This window comes from Ursus arctos, unplaced genomic scaffold, assembly GCF_023065955.2.
Source record: "Ursus arctos isolate Adak ecotype North America unplaced genomic scaffold, UrsArc2.0 scaffold_34, whole genome shotgun sequence".
Taxonomy (NCBI): Eukaryota; Metazoa; Chordata; class Mammalia; order Carnivora; family Ursidae; genus Ursus; species Ursus arctos.
In genome coordinates this window covers 9,828,953-9,853,474 of record NW_026623030.1, presented here as the reverse complement: position 1 = coordinate 9,853,474, position 24,522 = coordinate 9,828,953, and the positions used below count along the sequence as shown (strand labels likewise).

Below are 24,522 nucleotides of genomic sequence, written 5' to 3'. Positions count from 1 at the left end.
TCACCGTTAAGCCAATTAACATGTCCTATTAATGATTGGTGACAATCATTTTTTTCAAACCCACCCTTATGAACTATCACAGATAAGCACATATTAAAAAGAAATACGAATCCTCTTTTTGTCAACAAACACAGTATTGATCTGTAGTGTTGTGCGTTACCAGTGTTCAAGGTGTGAAAGCATTTTTTATTCTTTTTCCCCCCCACTTAGAAGAGATTTGCGCAGTGTCAGTGGTCCTCCGAGTGAGCACCTAGCGGCGCTTGGAGGCTTTGTGTTTGCAGGCATCTTCGTTCCTGGACACACCCCCCCCATGTTGTGATCCTGCCTCCCCATTCGGGTTGTGAGCAGGCACCTTGTGTTCATCATCTCTTATCCCTGATACCCACTGTGGCACTGCAGTAAATGTTTGCTGAAAGAATGATAAAGGCAGTTTAGCAAATTATGTCCAGGCCAACAGAGATGAATAAATCAAGTTATTTTTCACTCTGGAGGGCTCTCAGGACCTGATCCTAAAGAGATGAGATAGGAAACAGGTACACACTAACAGTAACCAGCTGTCTGACTTTCAGTAGGTTGCTCCCCTTCTTTGTACTTCAATTTCTCCATCTGGAAAATGAATGATTAATAACCTCGCATCCCTCCGAGTAATACTATAAAGATAAAGGGAAGAGAGAGAGATGAGAGCATAGTGAGCTCTTTGGAGGCAAGATCTATGTACCACTCAGTCATCATAATTGCCACTGCTATTATTCCTCTAGGGTGTGCAATGTATTCATTTTACTCCTTTGAAGAACACGGAGGAGAGCTAGCTGGAGTGGAGGGTTCATACTGGAGAGGCATGGAGGATGAGGCTGGATAAGCATTTTAGAATCCATCCAGTTTAGAATCCATCTTTTCAGTATTGGGGGACCTGTGGGACTTTGTCCTAAGGAATTACCTTCCCCATCCCCATCCCAAGTTGATGAAGCAAAAGCCTGAGACACCTGGAGACCCATGACTGGATCTCAGGTGAACAATGAAGAAATGATTTAGAAGGCACTGGGCAGGGACACCTGGGTGGCTCATTCGGTTAAGCGTCTGCCTTTGGCTCAGGTCATGATCCCAGGGTCCTGGGATAGAGTCCGGTGTTGGGCTCCTTGCTCCGCAGGGAGCCTGCTTCTCCCTCTGCCTGCCACTCCCCCTGCTTGTGCTTGCTCTCTCTCTCTGACAAATAAATAAAATCTTGGAAGAAAGAAAGAAAGAAAGAAAGAAAGAAAGAAAGAAAGAAAGAAAGAAAGAGAGAGAGAGAGAGGGAGGGAGGGAGGGAGGGAGGGAGGGAGGGAGGGAGGAAGGTCGCGGGGCGTAGATAGTGCCTCCTCAAATTCCACCTTTTCTACCCAGATCCTGCTCACAGAAGCATTGGTTTATTGCCCAGATGCCATTAAATGCTATTAAATATACTGGTTAAGAACTTGAACTTTAGAATCGGACTGCCTAGGTTCACATCCCAGCATGCTACTTGCTAGTTGTGTGATCTTGGGCAAATTCCTTAACCTCTCTGTGACTCATCTGGAATGTGAGGATAATTATAGTACTTAACTCATATGCTCTTCTGAGAATTACATTAACACATATAAAATACCTAGAACGGTGCCTGGCACATTGTAAGTTCTCAATAATTTTAGCTATTAAAATGGATATTACTATGTACTGGGATTGAGCTAGACACTATCTTTATCATCCTTCTGTCATCTAACTATAGATCCGAGACCAGGATTTGGCCAGCACCCAAGCACGTGGAGAATGGGGCCAAATCCCTTTGGAGCACAGACCAGGTACTTTATTTATGAGTAGATATTAGATACAGCTTGCTTTATTTAAAGGTCAAACAGGAAAAAAATAGAGATAAATGGAAAATTGCTACAGAATAAGGGAGGGGCAACGTTGATTCTCAGAAGGTAACCGGGCCTTTTAGAATTATTTACTGTAGGTACTAAGAGAAAAGTTTATACAAGTTTGGCGCCCTCAGTAGATGCAAGAAGACACAAAATAGGAGTAGGAAATAATAAGGAGAAAGCAGGCTGATGTGGAGGAAAAAGGGTCAGATGGAAAAGAAGATGGGTTATCAAAGGAAGAATTGCAAGGAACCTAACAATGTAAAATCTACAATAAAGGTAGAACTGATACTTGTAACTGATACAGTGACTGTGGGCAACTGAGTCAGTGACGTGGAGAATAAGCTCTGCTAGAATACAGTGACTGTGGGAAACTGAGTCAGTGACGTGGAGAATAAGCTCTGCTAGAATACAGTGACTGTGGGAAACTGAGTCAGTGACGTGGAGAATAAGCTCTGCTAGAATACAGTGACTGTGGGAAACTGAGTCAGTGACGTGGAGAATAAGTTCTGCTAGAATACAGTGACTGTGGGAAACTGAGTCAGTGACGTGGAGAATAAGTTCTGCTAGAATACAGTGACTGTGGGAAACTGAGTCAGTGACGTGGAGAATAAGTTCTGCTAGAATACAGAAGAAAAAAACTAAGACCAGAATTAGGAGGGATTAGCATAGGGCTGGAGGGCCTTCTTTTTCTCATCTTGCTCCCACATTGCAGTTGGTTCGTGTGATGGGAGGTGGTTTCCGCTGCCAGGAGAAATTTGAACCTGCTGTGCTTCTGTCCGCTGCCCTTCTCGGGCTCCTTGACCAGTACCAGGAAATGTGTTTCTTTTGCCACATCCTTCACCTCCGATCCCAAGTGGAACCTCTTGTCCAGTATGATACCCCTGAAAGCCTTAACTGATGTACTTCTGGTCCAGCACTTCCGAAGGGTGGCTTAGTTACTTTTACATTGTGAAAACACTGCCGGAAGAGTTACTGAACTGAAAACGTTCTTTTATTCTATAAAGCAGAGCTTAGAGAGCAACATAATGGCCATTTTCATTACCAAGAAACTTGAAACATGATTGTCTACATCCTTTAAACCCATATTAAATGACCTAATTTTAAACAGAGACCTAATGACAGGTATCTGTCATCAAAATCCTTTTTCTCATGATCTCTTCTTAAGGACCTGGTCTTGTTTTAATTATCTTTAAAAATCAGTACATGTAATATGATCTCAATAGTATAACCCACACAATCGACACCAACACAAAAACAGATTGTCAGGAACTATGCTAGGGTGTTAGCAATGATTATTTCAGACAGTCACAAAGTGAGGTAGGGTTTTTCCGTATTTCACATTTTCTACATTGAATATGGTAACAGCAATCCTTTGGCTAAGAAACAGGAAATCTGATTTAAAGTGCTTAAACAAATAGGGACTTATTTTCCTCATAAAATCGTAAGTGTGAGGTATCAGACATTGGTTCAGAAGTTAGGGATGACAGGGCTTATTACTCTGCAGTTAATTCTTTCGCTCATGCTAGTCCTTTATGCTAGTCCTTACGATCACATGGTGGCTGCTGAAGCTCCAGGCATCATGACTTGTTCAAATCAGCAGAAGCAGGACATGCTAAGGCAGCTGCTTCTGTATCCTTTCACTTATTTCAGAGAAGCAAAAGCTTTTTCTAAAATGCCAGCACACTTCTGCTTTTGTCTACTGACCACAATAGTGTCACTTGACCAATCCTAACTGCAAGGGAGATTGGGAAAGTGAATATTTAGCTTTCCAGCCCATAGCCAGAGGCAGCTAGGGAGAAAGGAGGAAGTTGAAAATGAGTGTTGGGTGAGCCAAACTTTACTATCTTCCAGAAGCATTTTTTTAAAACATGTATTATTTTTGTAATTGAAAAAATATTTTTGAGATTATTATGTTCAATTTTGATCATTATAGAATCTCAGTAATGTAAAAATATGCACACCAAAAGGACAAAAAGAAAACCACAGAAGCTTTAAAATTGTCTGCTCTGAATCTTGACACTAATAGTATTCTGCGTTAATGTTCCTGTATGTAATCAGAGAGGGAGAGATTAGGTGGTTCTTTTATTTATATGTATATGGAAGAAGTGGTTGTCCAGATAGACAGACGGGGACCCACCCCTTCCTGATGTAGCAGGGCTGTGATATGTCAAGAACTAACAAATGTTCTGGGAAGCCCGAGTTTTCAGTGATTTCTACGGGTTCCTCTTACTCTGTAAGTCTACAGTTTGAATAAAGGAGGTAAATGGGGTTTCAGATTTAAAGCAGTTCACAAGAGCTTTCTAGTAAGACATGTTTAAATATCATCTCTGTGATATGCATGAGTGAGCCAGCCTCAGGAGCCTCTAATTTCCTAAGTAAATCCCTCTCAATTAAGCAGAAAGGGAAGAAAAACTGAAAGCAGTAAATGGATCACAGTTTTAATCCTATCTTGCTCTTTTCCATGTTTTTGAAATCGCCCTCACCAAAAGCCCATGTACTAATAGAAAAAATGAGCAGAATATATGAATCACTTGTTTTGATAGCATTATGCTTAATCTAGCTAGAACACTTCACACAATCATAGAGTTTGAGTTTTCTATCCAGTGTGAATTTTTAAAATGAAGCTTTTCAGACCCGATTGCCTTGGGAAAGCAGATTTTATAATTTGCTCTCCAGCCTGGCTGGAAAATCCATCTGTCTTTGCAATTGAATTTGCAAAGTGAAATCATTTTTGAAGGGCTGTTCTTTTGGCCAGCTCTTCTGCTGCTCCTCCCTTTCCCTGTCTGTTTCCAGGGCTCCCTGTTGGTCTGGGCACACCATGCCATCCTCTCATCGTCTCTGGGCCGAGGGAATGGTGCATCCCTGGGGGATGGGCTTTGTCCTCACCCCAGATTGCACAGCTGAATTCTGCAGCCGTTTCTGCCTCAGACCGTCAGAGAGGCAAAGTCATTCAGGGGGAAAGCGCTGGGCTGGCAGGCAGTGGGCTCAGGTGAGCTCAGGTCCTAGCTCTGTCACTTAGTGACCCTGTGGCTTCTGTGAGTGTCTTCAAAAGCAGACCTGGCCACCCTGCTTTTGTCCTTGAGTCAAGTAAGTGAAAGAAGGCCTGAGGACTTTGAAAACTGACGAGTGCTGTGAGGTGCTTCATTGAATTCTGCTCCACAATTCCACAAACATTTTTGGAAACAAAGTTTTAGGTTACCTGAGGTATATCCAGTAGGCAGTTAGATTGCAGAGACCGGTGCTCAAGAGAGAGTCTGAGCTAGAATTGCATGTTTGGGAGTCACACGGTTGGTTTTTGGTGTCAGGTATTGAATGAGCTCACAAAGGAAGATTTTGTGTATTATTGTCATTTATTAGTGCTATTACTATTTTTTATTATTTAGTAAATAATTATCTCCCCCTTTTTAATTATCAAATGAAATTGGGAGGAAGCCCGTATATAGGTGTCTTTTATTTTTTATTATTTATTTAAAAATTTTTAAAAGTAGGCTCCGTGTGCAGCATGGAGCCCAGTGCACGGCTTAAACTCATGACCCTGAGATCAAGACCTGAGCTGAGATCAAGAGTGGAACACTTAACCAACTGAGCCATCCAGGGGCCCCCCATTTTTAAAAAAATTTTTTAAATAACTTTTCATTTAAATTATCTCTATACCCAACCTGGGGCTCAAACAACCCTGAGATCAAGAGTCCCATGCTCTTCTGACCAAGCCAGCTAGGCACCCCATAGGTGTTTTTTCATTTATCTTCACAATGAATTACATTCCACAGGTAAGAAACTGGTGGAGGCAGTCAGTCAGTAAGCCAGATTTTAGAATTAAGGTTCCTAGTTTCGTGGTGTTTTGCTTAACTTATTGGATACCAGCCAAAATACTTCCCAATTAATTAATTTTCATGATTTATTTTAACAGCTTCAGCTGCATGGCAAGACAGAAACGAAGTTGTGGGTTTTTCCTTTTTTTTTTCTTTTCAGATTATTAATTAGTGCCAGGGTAGGAAATCACCCCAGAGTATCCAGTGTTTCTCAACGTAGTCTACTGGCGTTTGGGGGTGTGATGGTTCTTCATTGTGCAGGACCTTTCCCACATGGCGCAGGCTGTTGGGTACCCCTGGGTCCACCCACAGTCTGTCAGTGTGGGCTCCCAGATACGGTGACAACCAAAAATGCCCACCTCATATTCAGATGTCCTTGGGGAGCAGGGATTTCCTCTCCAACATGCACACACTGAGACCCTTCAGGAAATGGGCCCCATTCTCATGTCACATGCAAAGCTTGGCTATAATATTCTCAGAGCCCATAATTTTGCATCCTCCTTGGATGACATGTCCTGTTACAAAGTTTTCTTTGGTGTGCTCACTTTGGAAATATGATGGCATCTACGACTTAGAACGAGTTATGCTCTATAGTAAAATAATGGTAGCGGGAGTGGCATATTTTGATTTTGTTATTTGTAATATCAAGGACTGTGGTAACTGAAGCTGTATGGAATAATCCCACCCCCTAGAAAATGGAGTATATCACACCTTGGCACTCTCATTCTTTCATTCAATCATTCATTCATTCATTTTTTATTATTAACGTATAATGTATTATTTGTTTCAAGGGTACAGGTCTGTGCTTCATCAGTATTATACAATACACAGTGCTCAGCACAACACATGACCTCCCCAGCGTCCATCACCCAGCCACCCCATCCCTCCTCCACTCCAGCAACCCTCAGTTTGTTTCCTGAGATTAAGAGTCTCTTAAGGTTTGTCTCCCTCTCTGGTTTCGTCTTGTTTCATTTTTTCCTCGCTTCCCCTATGATCCTCTGCCTTGTTTCTCAAATTCCACATATTAGTGAGATCATATGATAATTGTCTTTCTCCAATTGACTTATTTCACTCAGCATAATACCCTCTAGTTCCATCCACATCATTGCATATGGCAAGCTTTTGCTTTTTGATGACTGCATAATATTCCATTGTGTATATATACCACATCTTCTTTATCCATTCATCTGTCAGTGGACATCTGGGCTCTTTCCGTAGTTTGACTATTGTGGACATTGCTGCTATAAACATTGGGGTGCAGGTGCCCCTTCGAATCACTACATTTGTATCTGCGGGGTAAATACCCAGTAGCGCAATTGCTGGGTCATAGGGTAGCTCTATTTTCAACTTTCTGAGGAACCTCCATACTGTTTTCCAGAGTGGCTGCACCAGCTTGCATTCCTACCACCAGTGTAGGAGGGTTCCCCTTTCTCTGCATCCTCACCAACATCTGTCATTTCCTGACTTGTTAATTTTAGCCATTCTGACTGGTGTGAGGTGGTATCTCATTGTGGTTTTGATTTGTATTTCCCTGATGCCAAGAGATGTGGAGCACTTTTTCATGTGTCTCTTGGCCATTTGGATATCTTCTTTGCAGAAATGTCTCTTCATGTCTTCTGCCCATTTCTTGATTGGATTATTTGGTCCTTGGGTGTTGAGTTTGCTAAGTTTCTTTATAAATTTTGGATACTAGCCCTTTATCTGATATGTCAATTGCAAATATCTTCTCCTGTTTTGACGGTTGCCTTTTGGTTTCGTTGACTGTTTCCTTTGCTATGCAAAAGCTTTTTATCTTGATGAAGTCCCTTTAGTTAGTTCATTTTTGCCTTTGCTTCCCTTGCCTTTGGCGAAGTGTCCATGAAGACGTTGGGGCGGCTGAGGTCGAGGAAGTTGCCGCCTGTGTTCTCCTCTAGGATTTTGATGGATTCCTGCCTCACATTTAGGTCTTTCATCCGTTTTGAGTCTATTTTTGTGTATGGTGTAAGGAAATGGTCCAGTTTCATTCTTCTGCCTGTGGCTGTCCAATTTTCCCAACACCATTTGTTGAAGTAAAGTGTGGACCAATTAAAATGGCATTTACAAACTTTTCGGATCCAGCGCCAACCCAGCCATTCTGGGTTTTTTACTGTCTTTTTTCCATTGGATATTCTTTCCTGCTTTGTCGAAGGTTAGCTGACTGTAGAGTTGAGAGTCCCTTTCTGAGTTCTCTATTCTGTTCCATTGATCTGTGTGCTGGCATCCACTTTTATTTGATCTTCCTAGTCGTCATCTGAGATAGATGAAAACTGGAGGCCAGGTAAAGTACTTACTTTCTCAAGAGCACGAAGACAGTGAAGTGGTGGAGCCAGGAATAGGGAGATTCCAGTTACGGTCCCGGCACCTTTCCACTGTAAAGCACTGTCTCCAAGTAACTGGCACTTGTGGGTTATTAAAGCTGGTAGAACAGGGCCCACAAAACAAATAGCAACAAAGTGGAGAAACGGCAGGCTAAGGGGGTAGGCAGATTACTGGGGCAAAGTCAGCTGAGCACACAACAGATGTAAGAGATTTTTGCTCACTTGCTTGTCTATAATGTGTTTCATTCCATAAAGGATTTTACTTAGCTTACCATATGAAATGATGATACTATAGAAATAAAAAACCAAGATTAGGAAAATACAACTAAAAGTAGGAAACAAAGATCAGGGAAAAGAGCCCAAATATATAGCCCGTAAAAGGTAACATGATTGTTAGAGTTTCATATTTAAGTGAGAGCTTCCTTGTGGCCAAAGCAAAAACAAAACAAAACAAAAAAAACAAAAAAAAACAAACAACAACAACAAAACACCATACATAATTCTTATTACCCGAAAGATGGGAGCATAGAATTCGTCAGGGGAAGGAAAACTGAATTCTAAAAGAAATTTCTCAAGAGACATTTTATATATGAGATTATGGTAATAAAATGTTACAGTGTAACTAAAATTTTAGCAGCAAAGATTATAATAGATTTCAGTGTGCTTTTTCTAATAACAAACTTGAATCAAAAATCAACTAACTCTAGGGCATTAAGATGAAACCTCAATTCACTGAAGCCTATTCAGTGTGGGTTCAAGTTCATTTGGTTCAAGTTTATAGATTTTAGTGGTCTCACTTGATTCAGGGCTAGAATTCAGGACATCCAGAGGTGTGGGTGATTCAAAAGCCCGTCGGGAAACTTCTGTTAATAGGTGTCTCTCCTCTGACATGGACTTTGTTAGGACAGTTGGAAATTGTGGGTTATAACAAGGGCTTGGAGGGTCGATGCTAGATGGTATATCCATGACGATGTGCTAGGGTCTGGTACAGTAACAACAGCCCACAGATCTTCGTGGTCCAAAACAATAGAGCATTATATTCACACCCCGGCTACCACAGGTTCACGTAACACTCAAGATGCACCCTACTGATCCTGGCCTCCCATGGCTCCATCTTCTTGTAGCAGCACCATCTGGAACACATAGCTTCTGCAGTCAATCAGGCAGGGGAGGAGAGAGCATGGAATATTGTAGTCCAGCTCCTAAGTGCTTCTGTCTGGAAGGAACACATCGCTTCTCCTCACATTCCATTGGGCAAAACAAGTCACTTGGCCACGCCCGACTTCTCCCAAGTACGAAATACGCATCTGGATGTAGAAGAGAACCAGAGTAGGGAACATTAGTAAAGTCTGCCACAGATGGGGGAGGAAGGCAGTCCAAACCAAGCAAACGGGATGAGAAAGTCAGGCATACAAGGCAGGGTGGGACTGAGCAGAAGGGCCAGTGGGGCTGCTTCTTGGCTGGGATTGTGTAGGGAGCACAGGGCAGGAATGGCTGGCTCGGTGCTGGATCTGCAAAGTTTGTAAATGCCATTTTAATTGGTCCATACTTTACTTTGCTGGCCAGAGGGACTCAGAAGGTGTTCCGGGGAGGTGGAACTGGTCCAGTTTTTAGAGGCTCAGCTCAAGGGAGAAGCAGAAGCAGTTATCTCTGCATTTCAGGGGTTCAACCCCAGACCTTGAAACAAAAGAAATGTTTGTTTCATATTGAAACTAACTCCCTGTAACATTCTCTGCATTGTTAACTTATGAGGATGCCTCCCTCCTCTTATTGTGATCCAGAATGAAAACCAGCCACATTCTGCCTTCTCCAAACAGTGACTAATGGCTGGGCTTGGCCAGGCAGGCCCAGCGTATTTTTCACTCTGCTCTGGGCTTCCCACCAAGTTCTCTCTCAGTGGCCTGGCCACAGCCGTTAGGGATGACTGTGCCTAGCACTTCCTACCTCGTCATCCATCTCCGGAGCACCCCTCTCCAGCCACCTTCTTTTTAATAGGTTTAATTATTACTTCCCCTACCTCATGGCACAATTAATCTTCCCCACTGCCTCAGGATTTACAGCGGAACAGGCCCCGGGAATTTCTGAGCTATTCACCTGCAGTCTTGGTTTTTAACTCTCCGAGGGAAGGAGCAAGTGGGGCCATGTATGAAAGCAGTGAAATAACTGGGCTCCAGCGAGCTCCAGGCTGGCTTCTTGTCACTGTCATTCAGCCCAGGCCTTTGGGACAGTGGCACGACGGGGCTGCAAAGGTGTGAACTGTGCCTCTGTTCAGCCTAAGGAGAGCCTTGAGGACCAGGGATGGAGCAAATAGGGCCTCTGTTTCTCTTTCAGCTGCGTTTTATTTCCTCCAAGTTTGGTTATCAGAGTAATAAGTTCTGAGGTTCTAACGTACAGCACGGCAGCCACAGTTAATAATACGATATGCTTGAAATTTGCTAACAGAATAGATCTTAAGTATTCTCTCGGCAAAAAAAGGTGATGGATGTGTTAATTAACTTGATTGTGGTAATCGTTGCACAGTGAATAGGTATATCAAATCATCACATTATATACTTTAAATATATACAGTTTTGTCAATTATAGCTCAATAAAACGGGGGGAAGAAAAAGGTAGTTGCCGGTGGAGTCTGTCTGTGGGAGGCAGAGGTGGCATGTGCAGGGATTTCCGTGACCTTATTATAGTGGGCTCCTCGGGACTGAAAAAGAAGGAGAGGGCAATTGGTATCTGGGACAGAAGTGCCACTGAACTCTCAGTGTCACGGAAGACATCTCAAATTGCTGTGGAAGCAAAGGAAGATAACAGGCCCTTAACTTCACTTACCCTTTCGAGGAACAGGAAGAGCCTGGTGGGTCGGGTAGAAAAAGTAGACAGATGTAATTAAGATAAATGGTGGCAGAACAGACACGTGATGGCCCAAGAGTTCTCCAGAGGTGACGCCCACACGAATGATTACATCTGCTTCCTCCTACTGCATTCCTTCATCTTTTAGGATTTCCCGGTTGCTGGTGTACACTTCCCTGCTCTAGATACACATTTAGCCAGACCAGCAATCTGTCCTCATGCAGCTGCACAACCGTAGACTAACATTAAAATAGAAGTGGGTGCAAAATCATGACCACCTTTCACTAGAAGGCATTCCAGGTTCATTCCAGAAGGGAAATGGGTGAAAGAGCACAGATTCCTGAGTCAGAAGAACCTAGGGTCCAGTATCTGTTCTGCTACCTGGAGCTGTATGGCCCTGAGTGAGTTCTTGAACCTTCTGGGTCTCTGAGACCGCAGTAGTGATCTCACAGGATTGTTTTGAAGTGTGTATGAGATTAACAAGTAGAGGGGGCCAGGCACCGGTTTTCAGGAAAAGCTTACCTACCAGGAAGATGCGTGTAGCCGAGATCACATGAGAAGTAATTTTGGAATTATCTGCATTTAAAAATTTCTGTACCTTTGCCGTCCTCCACTGGCAAAAATAATGAGCTTGTCCCTAGGCTCATAAATAGTAACCTGAAAAGGAGATAAAACGTCCAGTTGGTTGTATTTCTAACACAGAGCACTTTGCTCTCATGCCTTCGATCCCAGCCATCTGTTGACTCAGCAGGCCTGTCTCCTCCTCCCCACTCCAAGCCTTGGGGTATTTTAGGGACAATGTGGAAAAACTCTACATGGCAACTTGAGAGGGAGAGGACCTGGGGAACCTAAAGAGCTGGAATAATGGGTGCCCCGAAGAAACCGGGGCCACTCCCCCTGGTGAGGAGGAGGATTGGGAGGACCAGCTGTGAATATTTAGTGCTGTTTCTGTGGAGCATGCTTTTCAGCTGTTTTCACTACCCACTCCAGCCCCGCCTGTTGGATTGACAAAATATCATCCTATCCTTTAAGAGCCTTTGACATTAAAGGTAAAATTAAATATTGTGCCTATAAAGAAATCAACGCAATGGGACAAGGCTCTGTGTTGCTGTCAGTCCTCCCAGCCTGAAGAAGGACGTGGAGGCTGGTGTACCTACCCATGCTGGTGACCGCTGATTTCTTTCTCTCCTGATGTCCCACAGACAGACCAATGAACTTAAATATCCGCTTCAGGACTTAGCTATGAGGAAGTTTCCTGACCCAAAAGGAACTACAGAAGAATGTGCCGTACAGATCTCTCTGCATATCTCGATTATTTGATTTAATTTTCTATTATGGAATGTTTTACACACACACACACGGAATAGTATAATGAACCCCCACATGGTCATAACTGAGTTATCAACATTTTGCTTAAAAAAAAACTTTGCTAATCTTGTTTCATCTATTTTCATAAACACACCCACACCCACCCACCCATACATGCTTACTTCCCCCCCACCCCCCGCTAGCGTGGTTTTTAAAGCAAACCATAGACACCATGTTGTTTCATCTGTAAATACTTCTAGGTATATTTCTTTCTTTTTTAAAAAGATTTTATTTATTTATTTGAGATAGAGCGAGAAAGAAAGAGAGAGAGCACAAGCAGCGGGATCCCCAGGCAGAGGGAGAAGAAAGTTCCCGGCTGAGCAGGGAGCCTGACATGGGGCTCAATCCCAGGACTCCAGGATCATGACCTGAGCTGACAGCAGATGCTCAATGGACTAAGCCACCCAGACACCCCTCTGGGTGTATTTCTAACAGAGGAGAACTTTTAGCACAGCTGCTGTCCCATGTCCTACCTAGGAGACTAATAAGAACGTTCCTTTATGCCTCCTGCTTATCTTGGAAGCAGATGGGCTGGTAGAGCTGAGGGTCAAGAGTACCTCCCTCAGCTCTGACGTGACCTCACTTCCTCTCACTGGGCATGGGCCACGTCATTTATAGAGTGGACCTATAGCAGGGCCTCTTTCAGCTCCCACAGCTCATGTCTCCTGAGAATGGCTGGGGCTTTGGTTAGGGTGTGGCAGAAGCCAACCTGTTGGAGAGCAGCAGGAAAGAACAGATGAGCTCTTAAAGCCCCATTTGGATCACGGACTGTTCGCGATCAGAGCAATAATATTTTCAGTAAATGTCCACTATTTGCGGACATACCCTGAGGCCCCCTTTCAGAGAATTCACAAGAGGAAAGGCAGCCAGAAGTCCCTGCTGAAACACTGAGTGTTCTCATTTCAGTAGAAAGTCTGCTTGGCGCATCCTGTTCGCACCTCCCTTGGTCTTGCGGGTGATGGTTAAAAATAAAAAGCATAGTGTATCGAGCATTTACCATGTCCCGGGCACTTGTGCTGGCTCCTCACAAGCATGATCTCCTGAGCCCTCACGACGGCACATAAAGTAGGTGTTACTGTTCCCAGGCAGTAACCATTCCTGTCCCCCAGGCGGAGGCCCACCGTGGTGATGTATGAATCCATATCCGTGTGTCCTTTCTCCACACGCCCTTGTGGGAACTCGGCTTTGTGAGGATCTTCTGCCCCACTAATCTTCATTTAATCCCCCTCCCTGCAGCACGTTGTCACCTAGCACACCCCTGCTGACAGGCTCTCTGTAAGTCTTCATCTGAGTGACGGCCCTGGAAAATCAAGCTGTGGTCTCGAAAGGGAAGGAGGATCTGCAGATTATCTCCTCAGCATGTGCAGTCACTCTGCTGGCAGTTCTCGGGGCCGCTTTTATGTTGCCTCCACAAAGAGAACGGCTGCCAAGAGTGTGTAATGTTCTGTTCAGAATTCTCCAGGCTGGCAGAGGCTGGGACAGTAGAGACACAGGGCGGATAAAAAAAATCCCCGTCTCAGCCAGGCCCGTCGCCTCCTACCCTTGCCTGTGTCCGGAAGTCTTTGTTTTTGAGATTCTTCCTGATCCTTTATAGAGCCTCGGAAGTGTCAGATGAGGAGGAAGGGGAGAAGGAAGGGATGTGCATGGGCAAGCTGGCTGGGGGTCAGACCATTTTGCCATCACCAGCAGGCAGTTTCTTTCACAACTCATTGAACCCTGGGTAGCCATTATCATCCCAACTGCTCCCTATTAACTAGGCCAGACTCTTGAGGCCATGAGAGGAAACATGGAATTCCTTTTCCTTTCTGTCACTCTCTAAATACTGCCTGTATCATGTTCAAATAGCATGCTGTAGGTTACAAAGCTTATTGATCCACACCAGTATATTTCTCATGCCTTTTCTTTGAGATGGTATAACCTGACCTTAATAAGAAAAGAAAAACACCAAAAAGTTGTCGGTTAGAAAAGAAAAGGAGGGGCACCTGGGTGGTTCATTTGGTTAAGTGGCTGACTCTTGATTTCAGCTCAGTTCATGATCTCAAGGTTGTGAGATTGAGCCCCGCATCCGTGCTGGATGTGGAATCTGCTTCAGATTCTCCCTCCCTCTGCCTCTGCCCCTCCCCTCCCCCTACACCCCCTGCTCCCCTGTGTGCACTCTCTCTCTCTCTAAAAAAAAAAAACGAAAAAGGAAAGAAAGAAAGCCTCAGAGACATAAAGTGACTATCTCAAAGGTACCCAGCTGAACGAGGTGGGAGCCAGACTTGTGAAACAAAACTGCTGACTTTAAGTTCTGTGCTTTTTCATGATAGTGTGCCTTCCGGATACTTAGCCAGTCTCCTCTAGGATGGTGTACAAGTGGGAAGGGTGGGGGGCTAGCAAGAGAGACCTGTGTCCTTGGTGGCAGGGAGCAAGAAAACTTACCTGACCTTCCTCCAGTGCCTTCTCTGAAGGGCTCACACTGCTTGTTTCTTTTTAACATCATCCTGGAAACCAACTAATGATCATATTGGCTTAAAAAAACCCTTGCAGGGGTGCCTGGGTGGCTCAGTAGTTAAGCGTCTGCCTTCGGCTCAGGGCGTGATCCTGGGGTTCTGGGATTGAGCCCCGCATCAGGCTCCTCCTCTGGGAGCCTGCTTCTTCCTCTCCCACTCCCCCTGCTTGTGTTCCCTCTCGCTGGCTGTCTCTCTCTGTCAAATAAATAAGTAAAATCTTAAAAAAAAAAAAAAAAAAAAAACCTTGCAAAGAAATCTAAAAGCTGTGAGGGGGAAAAAAAATCAATACAAAGGCATTGCTGTGGGAGAAAGTGCTCAGAGGGAGATGTGGGCACTCCTGCTGCTGCCCCCCAACTCCACCCCCTGGCCCCAAGCTCTGACTCTGTTCCTAACTGCAGACTCTTGTCTGGGCAGATATTTTCCCTCTCATTTTAGAAATGCAGAAAGTGAAGACAGAGGGAGCAAATGATTCATTTCCTTGAAGGATTCCCGGAAATTTGAAATCTAAAAATTTTCTCTTTACATAAAGGCAGTTAAGGGATACAGGCCAAATTCACATCTTTAGAACTGAAACATTTGTCACTAATAATTTTTCACCACTATTGGGATTCTAGGTGATGCTAATTATTGTCCCTCGGGTAGCTTAGAGTTTCTCACCTTGAGACAGGTTCTGAAAAACCCCGTCCTTCCAGCAAGGATACCGGTGACGTCTCCAACCGAGGGGAGTGAACAGACCCAATCCCCAGGAATATTACTTTGCTTGTTGCATCAGAGTTTTAAAAATCCTTTCAGTAATTTTTAAACTAAGTGCTATGCATTCGTTATAGAAAAAACCCCACTTAAAATACAGAGAAGCAAAATGAAAAAACCTGCAGTTCCACCCCCCAAGATTACTACTGTTAACATTTAAATAAATTGTACGCTGTATGTAGACATATAAATGTAAACTTACATGTATATACACCCATTAATGTTTTTATGACAATGTTCTGTTTTGTGACCATATATTCCATTAATATATTGTAATTTTTTCCATGTCAATGTATCATCTTCCACTTCTCCACTTTTTTAAATTAAATCATTTGTTCTAGGGCAGACTCACTTTTTTTTTCCTGCTTCACCGTTTTTAATGACACTGTAATTCCATTGTATAGAGGACCATGATTTACTTACTTTAAATCATGAAATACTGTACTCCTCTAAGAAAATACCCAGAATAATTGCCATCGTTTGTGTCATCTCTGCCGCCTTGAGAATTCCCTTCCCTGGAAGCCTAGAGTAATGTCAGTGACGAATATTTGAATTCCAGCCTATGCTTTATAGTGCACTGGCACATATGTGATTTCATTTGATCCTCACTACTGCCCTCTGAGACTGGCATCGAGAGGATTCTTTTCCTCACTTTATAGACGAACTATGAAAAGCTCAGAGAGGCTAGATGATGTATCCAGTACCCCGAGTCGAGTTAACATCAGACAGCTGTCTGGGCCCAGAGGTAGACGCAAGTCCTGTGATGGGGCAGACCTCCACCCCCGGCAGGGGAGGACACGGGGACAGAAGAGCAGCCCTCACACGCCCCTTTCTGCCCCCGTCGCTTCAGCGTTTATGATGTGTGCTGACATTATGCGTTCCACCAGCGGCTCCCTCACAACCCGGCGCGCTCCCTCAGGGCAGACTTGCATCTCGTTTTCTGTCTGTCCCTGCTGCCCGCCACAAGCCTCTGCACGCAGTAAATCCTGGGCCAGCGCGGAGGAAGTGAGGGAGTGCGTGGAAGTGTCGCAGAGAGAGGCAAATCGTGGGGCTGGATTTTGACAGCCTGCTTTCTCAGCGTGTCTATTTTTAGTTCAGACTTTTAACAAGAACCCAGCTTGGTGTTTTTGCTTTTTGTACTCTTGTGGGTTTTGGTCCCCACTGCAAAGCTCACGCGTTGATTCATGGAAAAGTATGTTCAAATCCAAGGGCAAGGAGGAACCTGTTTGCGAACTAGATTCCGTCCATCTTCTCCAGTGCCCCCAACCCAGCCCCCACTGGGGTGAACCAGGTCCTCCTCAAAGGTGCCTCCCAAGTTACTCTGATGATGTCCCTTATCTGGAACTACTTTCTCTTTTTTATACCGATGATATATCTCATTTCGAACTGCTTGTAGAAACAACAGCTTAGCTGCTAGAGCATAGCTTATGAAGGTTGTTGAAAGTGCTCTTATTATTGACTGTAAAAGCCGTAAAGCAGGATTCCAAGAAGTTTTGGAAGAAAAAAATCATTCAAATCCCATCACCTCACAAGGCAGCAGTTGCTGTTTTTGCATAATCCCCGCAAGGTCTTGTCCATGTGCACACATTTATTTCCCTAGTTGTTGTCACGGGGAGCATGCAGCACTGTTTTCTGCTTTTTTCTGCTTATTATTGTAAGAACCCTTTCCTCCCATTTTTCTACACAGACTTCGTAATTATCTTTTAATGACTGCATAATCCTCTATTGAGTTGATATACCAGAATGTACCTCTACAGTCCCCCGGTGTTTGCCTTTTAAGATGTTTCTGGTTTCCCACGAATCTGTAACGCTGCAGTGAAGATCGCTGTGCGGAATAGCTTTTGCATTTGTCTGATGGCTTCCTTAGAATATATGCCCATGAGTAGGATTGCCGGGTCTGAGCAGGACCGCGTTTGTGGTTCCTGCCATCCTGCTTCTCCACGGGCCGTTCCTGTCCATGTCCAGCAGCTGATGTGCTTACCAGTTTCAGGGCAACCTCATCAGTATAGGGTTGCTGTTTAAATTCTTTGTTTGCTAATTTAGTTGAAGTAAAATGGTACTTCGGGGTTGCTTTATTTTGTGTTTCTTTGAATATTAAAAGAAATTAGCATTTTCCCCTGTGGTTACTCTTTGTATTTCTTGGATGTGAGTTGTCTGCTCACACTTAACTGTTTTTTGCCGATTTCAGTAAACTGGGGGTTTGATTTTAAATTAAAAAAAAAAAATCAGACCAAGTGAAATCTTGGAAATCTTGGAAAACACGGTAGCTATTGGATTTTGTGATAGATGTGTCACGTATTTTCCAGTATTGGGTTTGTCTTTTAACTTTAGATATATATTTGAGTATAAAACTTCCTAATTTTGTAATCAAATCTGTCTGTGTTTTTTTTTTTTCTGTTGCTTCAAAGCTTAGAAAGTTATCTCCCCTCTGGAGCGCTGATAAATATTTAATTCTACCTTCTGTTATTTTAAATTCTCTAATTCATCTGGATTGGGTTTGAGTATAAATTGAGTTGCAAATTACATTTTTTCCCCGAAACTGCTCATCAGTAATTCTAACCTTTTTCTGTTCCTTTATTCTCTTTCTTAGGAATCATACACCAGATGAAAGGTGATTATGATACGGCTCTGAAACTCCACAAGACCCACCTGTGCATCGCCCAGGAGCTGAGTGACTATGCTGCCCAGGGCCGTGCCTATGGGAATATGGGCAACGCCTACAATGCTCTGGGCATGTATGACCAGGCTGTCAAATACCACCGGCAGGAGCTGCAGATCTCCATGGAAGTGAATGACCGTGCCTCACAGGCATCCACACATGGGAACCTGGCCGTGGCTTACCAGGCCCTGGGGGCCCATGACCGGGCCCTGCAACATTATCAGAACCACCTGAACATTGCTCGGGAGCTTCGTGACATCCAGAGCGAGGCCCGGGCTCTCAGCAACCTGGGCAACTTCCACTGCTCTCGGGGAGAGTATGTCCAGGCCGCCCCCTATTATGAACAGTACCTCCGGCTCGCTCCTGACCTTCAAGACATGGAAGGAGAAGGGAAGGTCTGCCACAATCTCGGCTATGCCCATTACTGCCTCGGAAACTACCAGGAGGCGGTGAAGTACTATGAGCAGGATCTAGCACTGGCCAAAGACCTCCATGACAAATTGAGCCAGGCAAAAGCTTACTGTAACTTGGGCCTAGCATTCAAGGCTCTGCTGAACTTCAGCAAAGCTGAAGAGTGTCAGAAGTACCTACTGTCCCTAGCCCAGTCGCTGAATAATTCCCAGGCTAAATTTCGAGCCCTGGGGAATCTGGGTGATATATTCATCTGTAAAAAAGATATAAATGGTGCAATAAAATTCTATGAGCAGCAGCTGGGCTTAGCTCACCACGTCAAGGACAGAAGACTAGAAGCCAGTGCCTATGCAGCCCTGGGCACAGCATACCGGATGATCCAGAAATATGACAAGGCCCTGGGTTATCACACACAGGAACTGGAGGTCTATCAGGAGCTGAGCGACTTGCCGGGGGAGTGCAGAGCTCACGGGCATCTGGCCGCGGTCTACATGGCCCTTGGGAAATATACAATGGCATTCAAGTGTTATGAAGAGCAGCTGGACCTGGGGCAGAAGCTGAAGGACCCCAGTCTGGAAGCCCAGGTCTACGGCAACATGGGGATCACAAAGATGAACATGAATGTGATGGAAGAGGCCATCGGCTACTTCGAGCAGCAGTTGGCCATGTTGCAGCAGCTAAGTGGAAATGAGTCCGTGCTCGACAGGGGCCGGGCCTACGGCAATCTGGGGGATTGCTACGAGGCCCTGGGTGACTATGAGGAAGCTATCAAGTACTATGAACAGTATTTATCTGTTGCCCAGAGTCTGAATCGCATGCAAGACCAAGCCAAGGCTTACCGGGGCCTAGGAAATGGACACAGGTAAAGACGACAGAGGACAGATGTGGTCGATCACGTGCACAAAGAGCATTTGTGGCAGTGATGGCAACTTAGGGTCTGCACAGCGGCTTGTTACCTATAAAGCATTTTCATACGTATCTTATTTGGCTCCCCCAATGATTTTGTGAATTTAGTGGGGATATTATTACCCATATGTTATGGAGGAAGAAACTAAAGCCCAGAGGTGTTAGGTCGCTGTCCAAGGTTACGCAGCTTAAAGATTCAGGACAGCTGAGAGTCAAACACAGGGCTGTCTGACCCCAAATGCAGTGCTTTTTTGACTGCCTCATAATGAGCAAGATAAAAGGGGTAATGGGAACGGGAAAGGTGAATGTATCAATTCAACTGATATTTTCTGAATGTCTCTCATCATATTATATGAATGTGTTTGTTAATGCAACACCTATACCCACCAATTACGCGGACTCCCGTTTTGTTGCTTTTAGGGAAAGCCACCTGAAGATGGCAGGAGTGAATAAATATATACTGTCATCATCATGCTAGCTAGGCACCTTGCAGAGATATCTTGCTTAATATTTATGGCAATCCTGTATTACTCTACACTTATTATGATCTGCTGTGGGATGTAGGATTTACTGTCATCCAGAAACAGAGGCTCAGGGAGAGGAATTCATGTGCCCCACACAACTGACTTGGTCTGCCGCCAAAATCCATGCTCTTCCCAGTCTTATCATGTCATCTCTGCGCAGCACAAAAAGACACACTGTTGGCCAACGTGATGCTTTCCTTCTGAATGTGGGGAACCCAAGAAGGTGTCTGTGTCTGCAGAATTTACGGCCCTTCCAGATCAGCAAGGGATTAGGGCTCCTGGAGTGGAGGAAGGGCAAGGGTCAAACTAAATCATCACCCACAGAGTGCTCTGAGAAGCTCAGGGTGAAAGATTTATAGCCATTGTAAAGTGATTTCAAAAACATAGTCTAAGCGGTAGTGGAAATTGGGAGGCCCGAAGAACCAAACAGTTCACTTGCTATCATTGTGCCTATTAATATATTTTATGTTTCCTCTGGGGTGTATATCCCATTGAATCTCAAGCTCTTGGGAAGGTCACTAAGGGATGACTTTTGAATTGCTTTCCAGATTATGAAATTCCCCTGCATCTCACTCTAAGGGCACATGATAGATTTTAGCTAGAAGAGGAGTTAAGAGCTTCTATAGTAAGTGACAGTGACAAATGCTTTTCATTTTCTCGGGGGCTTTAGCATGTCTGCACCTGCACAAAATAATATCATTGCTTTTCTGTCTACATCCCCACAGGGCAATGGGGAGCTTGCAGCAAGCCCTTGTGTGCTTTGAAAAGAGGCTCGTGGTCGCCCATGAGCTCGGGGAGGCCTTTAATAAAGCCCAGGCCTATGGAGAGCTAGGAAGTCTGCACAGCCAATTAGGGAATTACGAACAAGCCATTTCCTGCCTCGAACGCCAGCTGAACATTGCCAGAGAGATGAAAGACCGAGCTCTGGAAAGTGATGCGGCCTGTGGCCTAGGTGGCGTTTACCAGCAGATGGGGGAATATGATACAGCCCTGCAGTACCACCAGCTCGATCTGCAGATAGCAGAGGAAACCAACAACCCCACATGCCAGGGCCGAGCCTACGGGAACCTGGGCCTGACATATGAATCCCTGGGCACCTTTGAGAGGGCTGTGGTCTATCAAGAACAGCACTTGAGCCTCGCTGCACAGATGAATGACTTGGTGGCCAAGACAGTGTCCTATAGTAGCCTCGGAAGGACCCATCATGCCTTGCAGAACTATTCCCAGGCAGTCATGTACTTACAGGAAGGTAAGTGAAAAGGTCTGGGGTGGTCTCTCAGTAGACTCTGAGATCGAGTTCAGAGTCTACTCGGAAGGAAGGATGCACAGTTGGAGTGGCCACCTCTGCTTGGAGTGAGGTGCTCAGAGGCCACAGCAGCAGTTCAACTCCAAAACCGTGGTGCCCCCGCTGGGTGTTCCTTAATAGCACAAAGGCGTTCCCTCATCCCGAGTGGGTTACCCGGGTTGTGTAACGCTGGCAGCCAGCTGCCCAGGGAGCTGATACCCTCCTTGCTCTTCAGAGCGAACGGCACATTCCCACATGAGAGGAATCAAGTAAGATTTAGTTGCATAAAATTTAAGGGCCTGAATCAGAGGAAAACGCCCATCTGTCCCAAGCCCCAGTGTCCTTCCTGAAAATATCTAAACTATAACAAAACTCTGAAGAAGTCCCTTTTGAGGCTGCAGCTGAGATTTAACCCCGTCTGAGGGGCGCTCAAGCCGTCCACCAGGCTTCCTTCCCAGTGCTTCTTGTCCACGGTGTTTGAGCTGGTGCTATGGCCGTCTTCTTCCAGACAGGCCCAGAAAGTGACTGCGGCTGCCTCCCCTTTCTCCGTCTCCCCTCCCCTCCTACCCCCGCCCCCCTCCCCAGCTCCTGTCCTCTGCTGTCAGGTTCCGTGCAGCCACCTGAGCCAGTCCTTGGACGCTTCCTTCCTCAGGAAGCAGAAGTCCCACAGCAGTGTGTTAATCCTCCACCGCTTTATGCTTCTGGAAACACAGGGGCACATGGCATCCTCCCATCCTGGGGGGGAAGGACGGCAGATAGGATGTTCTTGGCTCACTAGTAAAAGGAAATAGTTGCTGATTTCCAAGCAAAAACTCCCATTTCCAGCTTCCAAGGGTCTTTGCACATAGAGTTTATTTAATCGGATTTCATTCTCACAGTAACCATCAGAGGTGTATCTCTATTCCCGTTTGCGGCCAAATGACCTGAGGCTCAGAGAGTACAGTGGCTTGGTCCTGACCATGTGGTCAGTTTGTGGTCCAGCCCAAGTTTTCCAACCCCAGGAACCACACGAGACCCTGTGTGGAGTGGTTTCTAAGCACAGAGCAGGGTTGGAACAATAATATATCCCCCATTACTCCTGAGCCCCAGCTGGGGAGCCAGGAGGGAGGGAAGCAGGAAGCAAAGGGTAGAATCGGCCAGGAGCTGATGGCTTGCTGTCATCCTTTGTACAGACCAGGGATTGCTCTGGCCTGCAGGCTGAGAGGTTACTGAGAGGCTGGGAGCCACTTCCCAGACCTTACTTGGCTCCCACTCCATGGGCGCTCTGCCTCCATGCATTAAATATGAGAGTTGGCTTTGGGTTTCCTGAAACTTGACTGTGGTAAAATTCTAACAGACTGGGGGCGATTTTCAGTCGAATTTGTGAAAACTATTAAATTCAGACCCAGCATATGACAACCTTTCAGCTGTGTTCTTTTGTACTTCCTGAAATATTGTTTCCATAAAGCAGCTGCTTTGCCTGAGACGTTGTAACATAATTCTGTATTTATGGAAAACTCTCAATTTCATTTTTATTGTTTCTTGTAATTTTAAGTCTCGCAGAGATCTGAATTCTCATCGTGGCATCTCATGGTGTCTCTTCCGTGGATGTGCTCCACCAGAGAGCCTGGTGTGCCTCATGGGTCGGATTAGATGCCTCTGCTCATGAGCTGTTACAGGTGCGGGCACCTGGAAAGGCCCCGAGTCGGGTCTGCAGCCTCTTGCACTGAAGAAACAGTTCAGCTGGAAACCACCTTGGTGGCCCCCCCCTCCTGGCTTTCAGAGGGGACTGGGAGTCAGCATCACCCTGCTCCAGGGCACTAGAACCTCATAGGTGGGGCCTAGTCTGAGATTTTTGTATAAACTCTCCAGGTGTAGACAACCCTGGTCAAAGCCACTGGTCTCACCCAGCTTTTTCTCTTTTTGCAAATGAAGAAGCCTGGACCCATTTAGTGACCTACATGGAGTTACATGCAACCAGTTCCTGGGAAGCCATGCTTCAGGGATGCTGGGTGGGTGGGTTAGATTCCTAGGAGGCAGAAGCAGATAGGAAAAGGCAGGACAGATACCATGTCTGTCTGCCTGGTGGCTTTTAGCTCTTCATTGGAGAACCTCTGACTATGGGCTGGAGTGTGTCCTATGTGCTGGGGATCCAGCAGGGAACACAGTCCCTGCTCGCACAGAACTTACCTTCTGGGGGGGGGGGGCGACCTCAGTGGATTTTACTTCCAACTCATGGACCCAGATCTAGCAGGGATAGCTGCCTTGAAGAATGAATATGGTTAGTGTGTCGAAGGTTAAAACCACCAGTATTCTCCTGGTTTTCATCCAAGAACCATCTTCTTCCACTTGTGTTCCCATTCTATGATGTATTGTAACATGTGAGTAATTTGCAAGTATTATTTTTGTTACCCAGTGACATGATTTAAACTTAAAATGGTATTTCTAAGTTTTCTGAGTTAAGTGCATTGTGAAATGCATAATATTTTATGAGCGTGAACCTGAATGTCACTTTTATTATCCTCTCAACTGACTCAGTTCCTTTTCCGAAGTCACAAATTGCATGGACCCAGCATGCTCAGAGGCAGGCTCCCATCCACTCTAAATTAGATTTTAAAAAGGAAGTCGTTCCTTTGTGCGTGTAGCTGTAGCGTGGGAGCCTTCCTGCGCTCTTCTGCACAAGCTAACTCCTGTGTACAGAGAGCCAGACCATGGGGACAAAGTGATGCTGAGTACTGCTTAATGACCAGTACAATAAATGGTTGCCCTCAGATATCACTCCCCCAAAGCCCTGGAGGCTGCTGGTGTCCCGAAAGCCAGATGCTTGCTGTAGGTAAGTGACCCAAACTGCAGGTGTCTGTCTGAAGGCCATTAGAATGAGGACAGTCTCATTTAAGGCTTTCAACTCATAATAGTACTTGTTCTATAACCCTGCCGAGGCATATCAAAGTCTCAGCCTTAAAGGAAAAACAGATTGGACATGAAATGCATCAGTGGCATCAGTAACAGAAGGCAGGGTCTGACGGTGTGAGCCTTCTGCTTTTGGGAGAACATCAGATGTGTCTCCCATAAACACTGATTGGCTGCTATGTACGTGAGATAGGAAAGAGTATTAGCTTGGCTTCTGTACTTGACTCGAACTGTGGGGAAAAGCTTTTGCCCGCCAAAGAATTCGGTTAGATAAATTTATAGGCCAGGAGTTTTCATTTGCAAAGCTAGGGATTTCACAGCTGGGAGGGCAGCCAGGTTAGGTTCCATTCATTTCAGTGTTTCTGCCTGCCC

The 24,522-nt window shown here is 45.2% G+C and overlaps 1 protein-coding gene across 3 annotated transcripts in view; it reads left to right on the top strand.

The window, feature by feature from the left end:
• Positions 1-24,522, top strand: part of TTC28 (tetratricopeptide repeat domain 28) — a 590,823-nt gene that overhangs the window by 460,921 nt on the left and 105,380 nt on the right. For all 3 annotated transcript variants that reach the window (XM_044379027.3, XM_057306077.1, XM_057306078.1), the window contains 2 exons: positions 18,067-19,408; positions 20,702-21,225. In XM_044379027.3, coding sequence (XP_044234962.1) covers positions 18,067-19,408; positions 20,702-21,225 — 1,866 coding nt within the window. The remainder of the gene's footprint in view (positions 1-18,066; positions 19,409-20,701; positions 21,226-24,522) is intronic.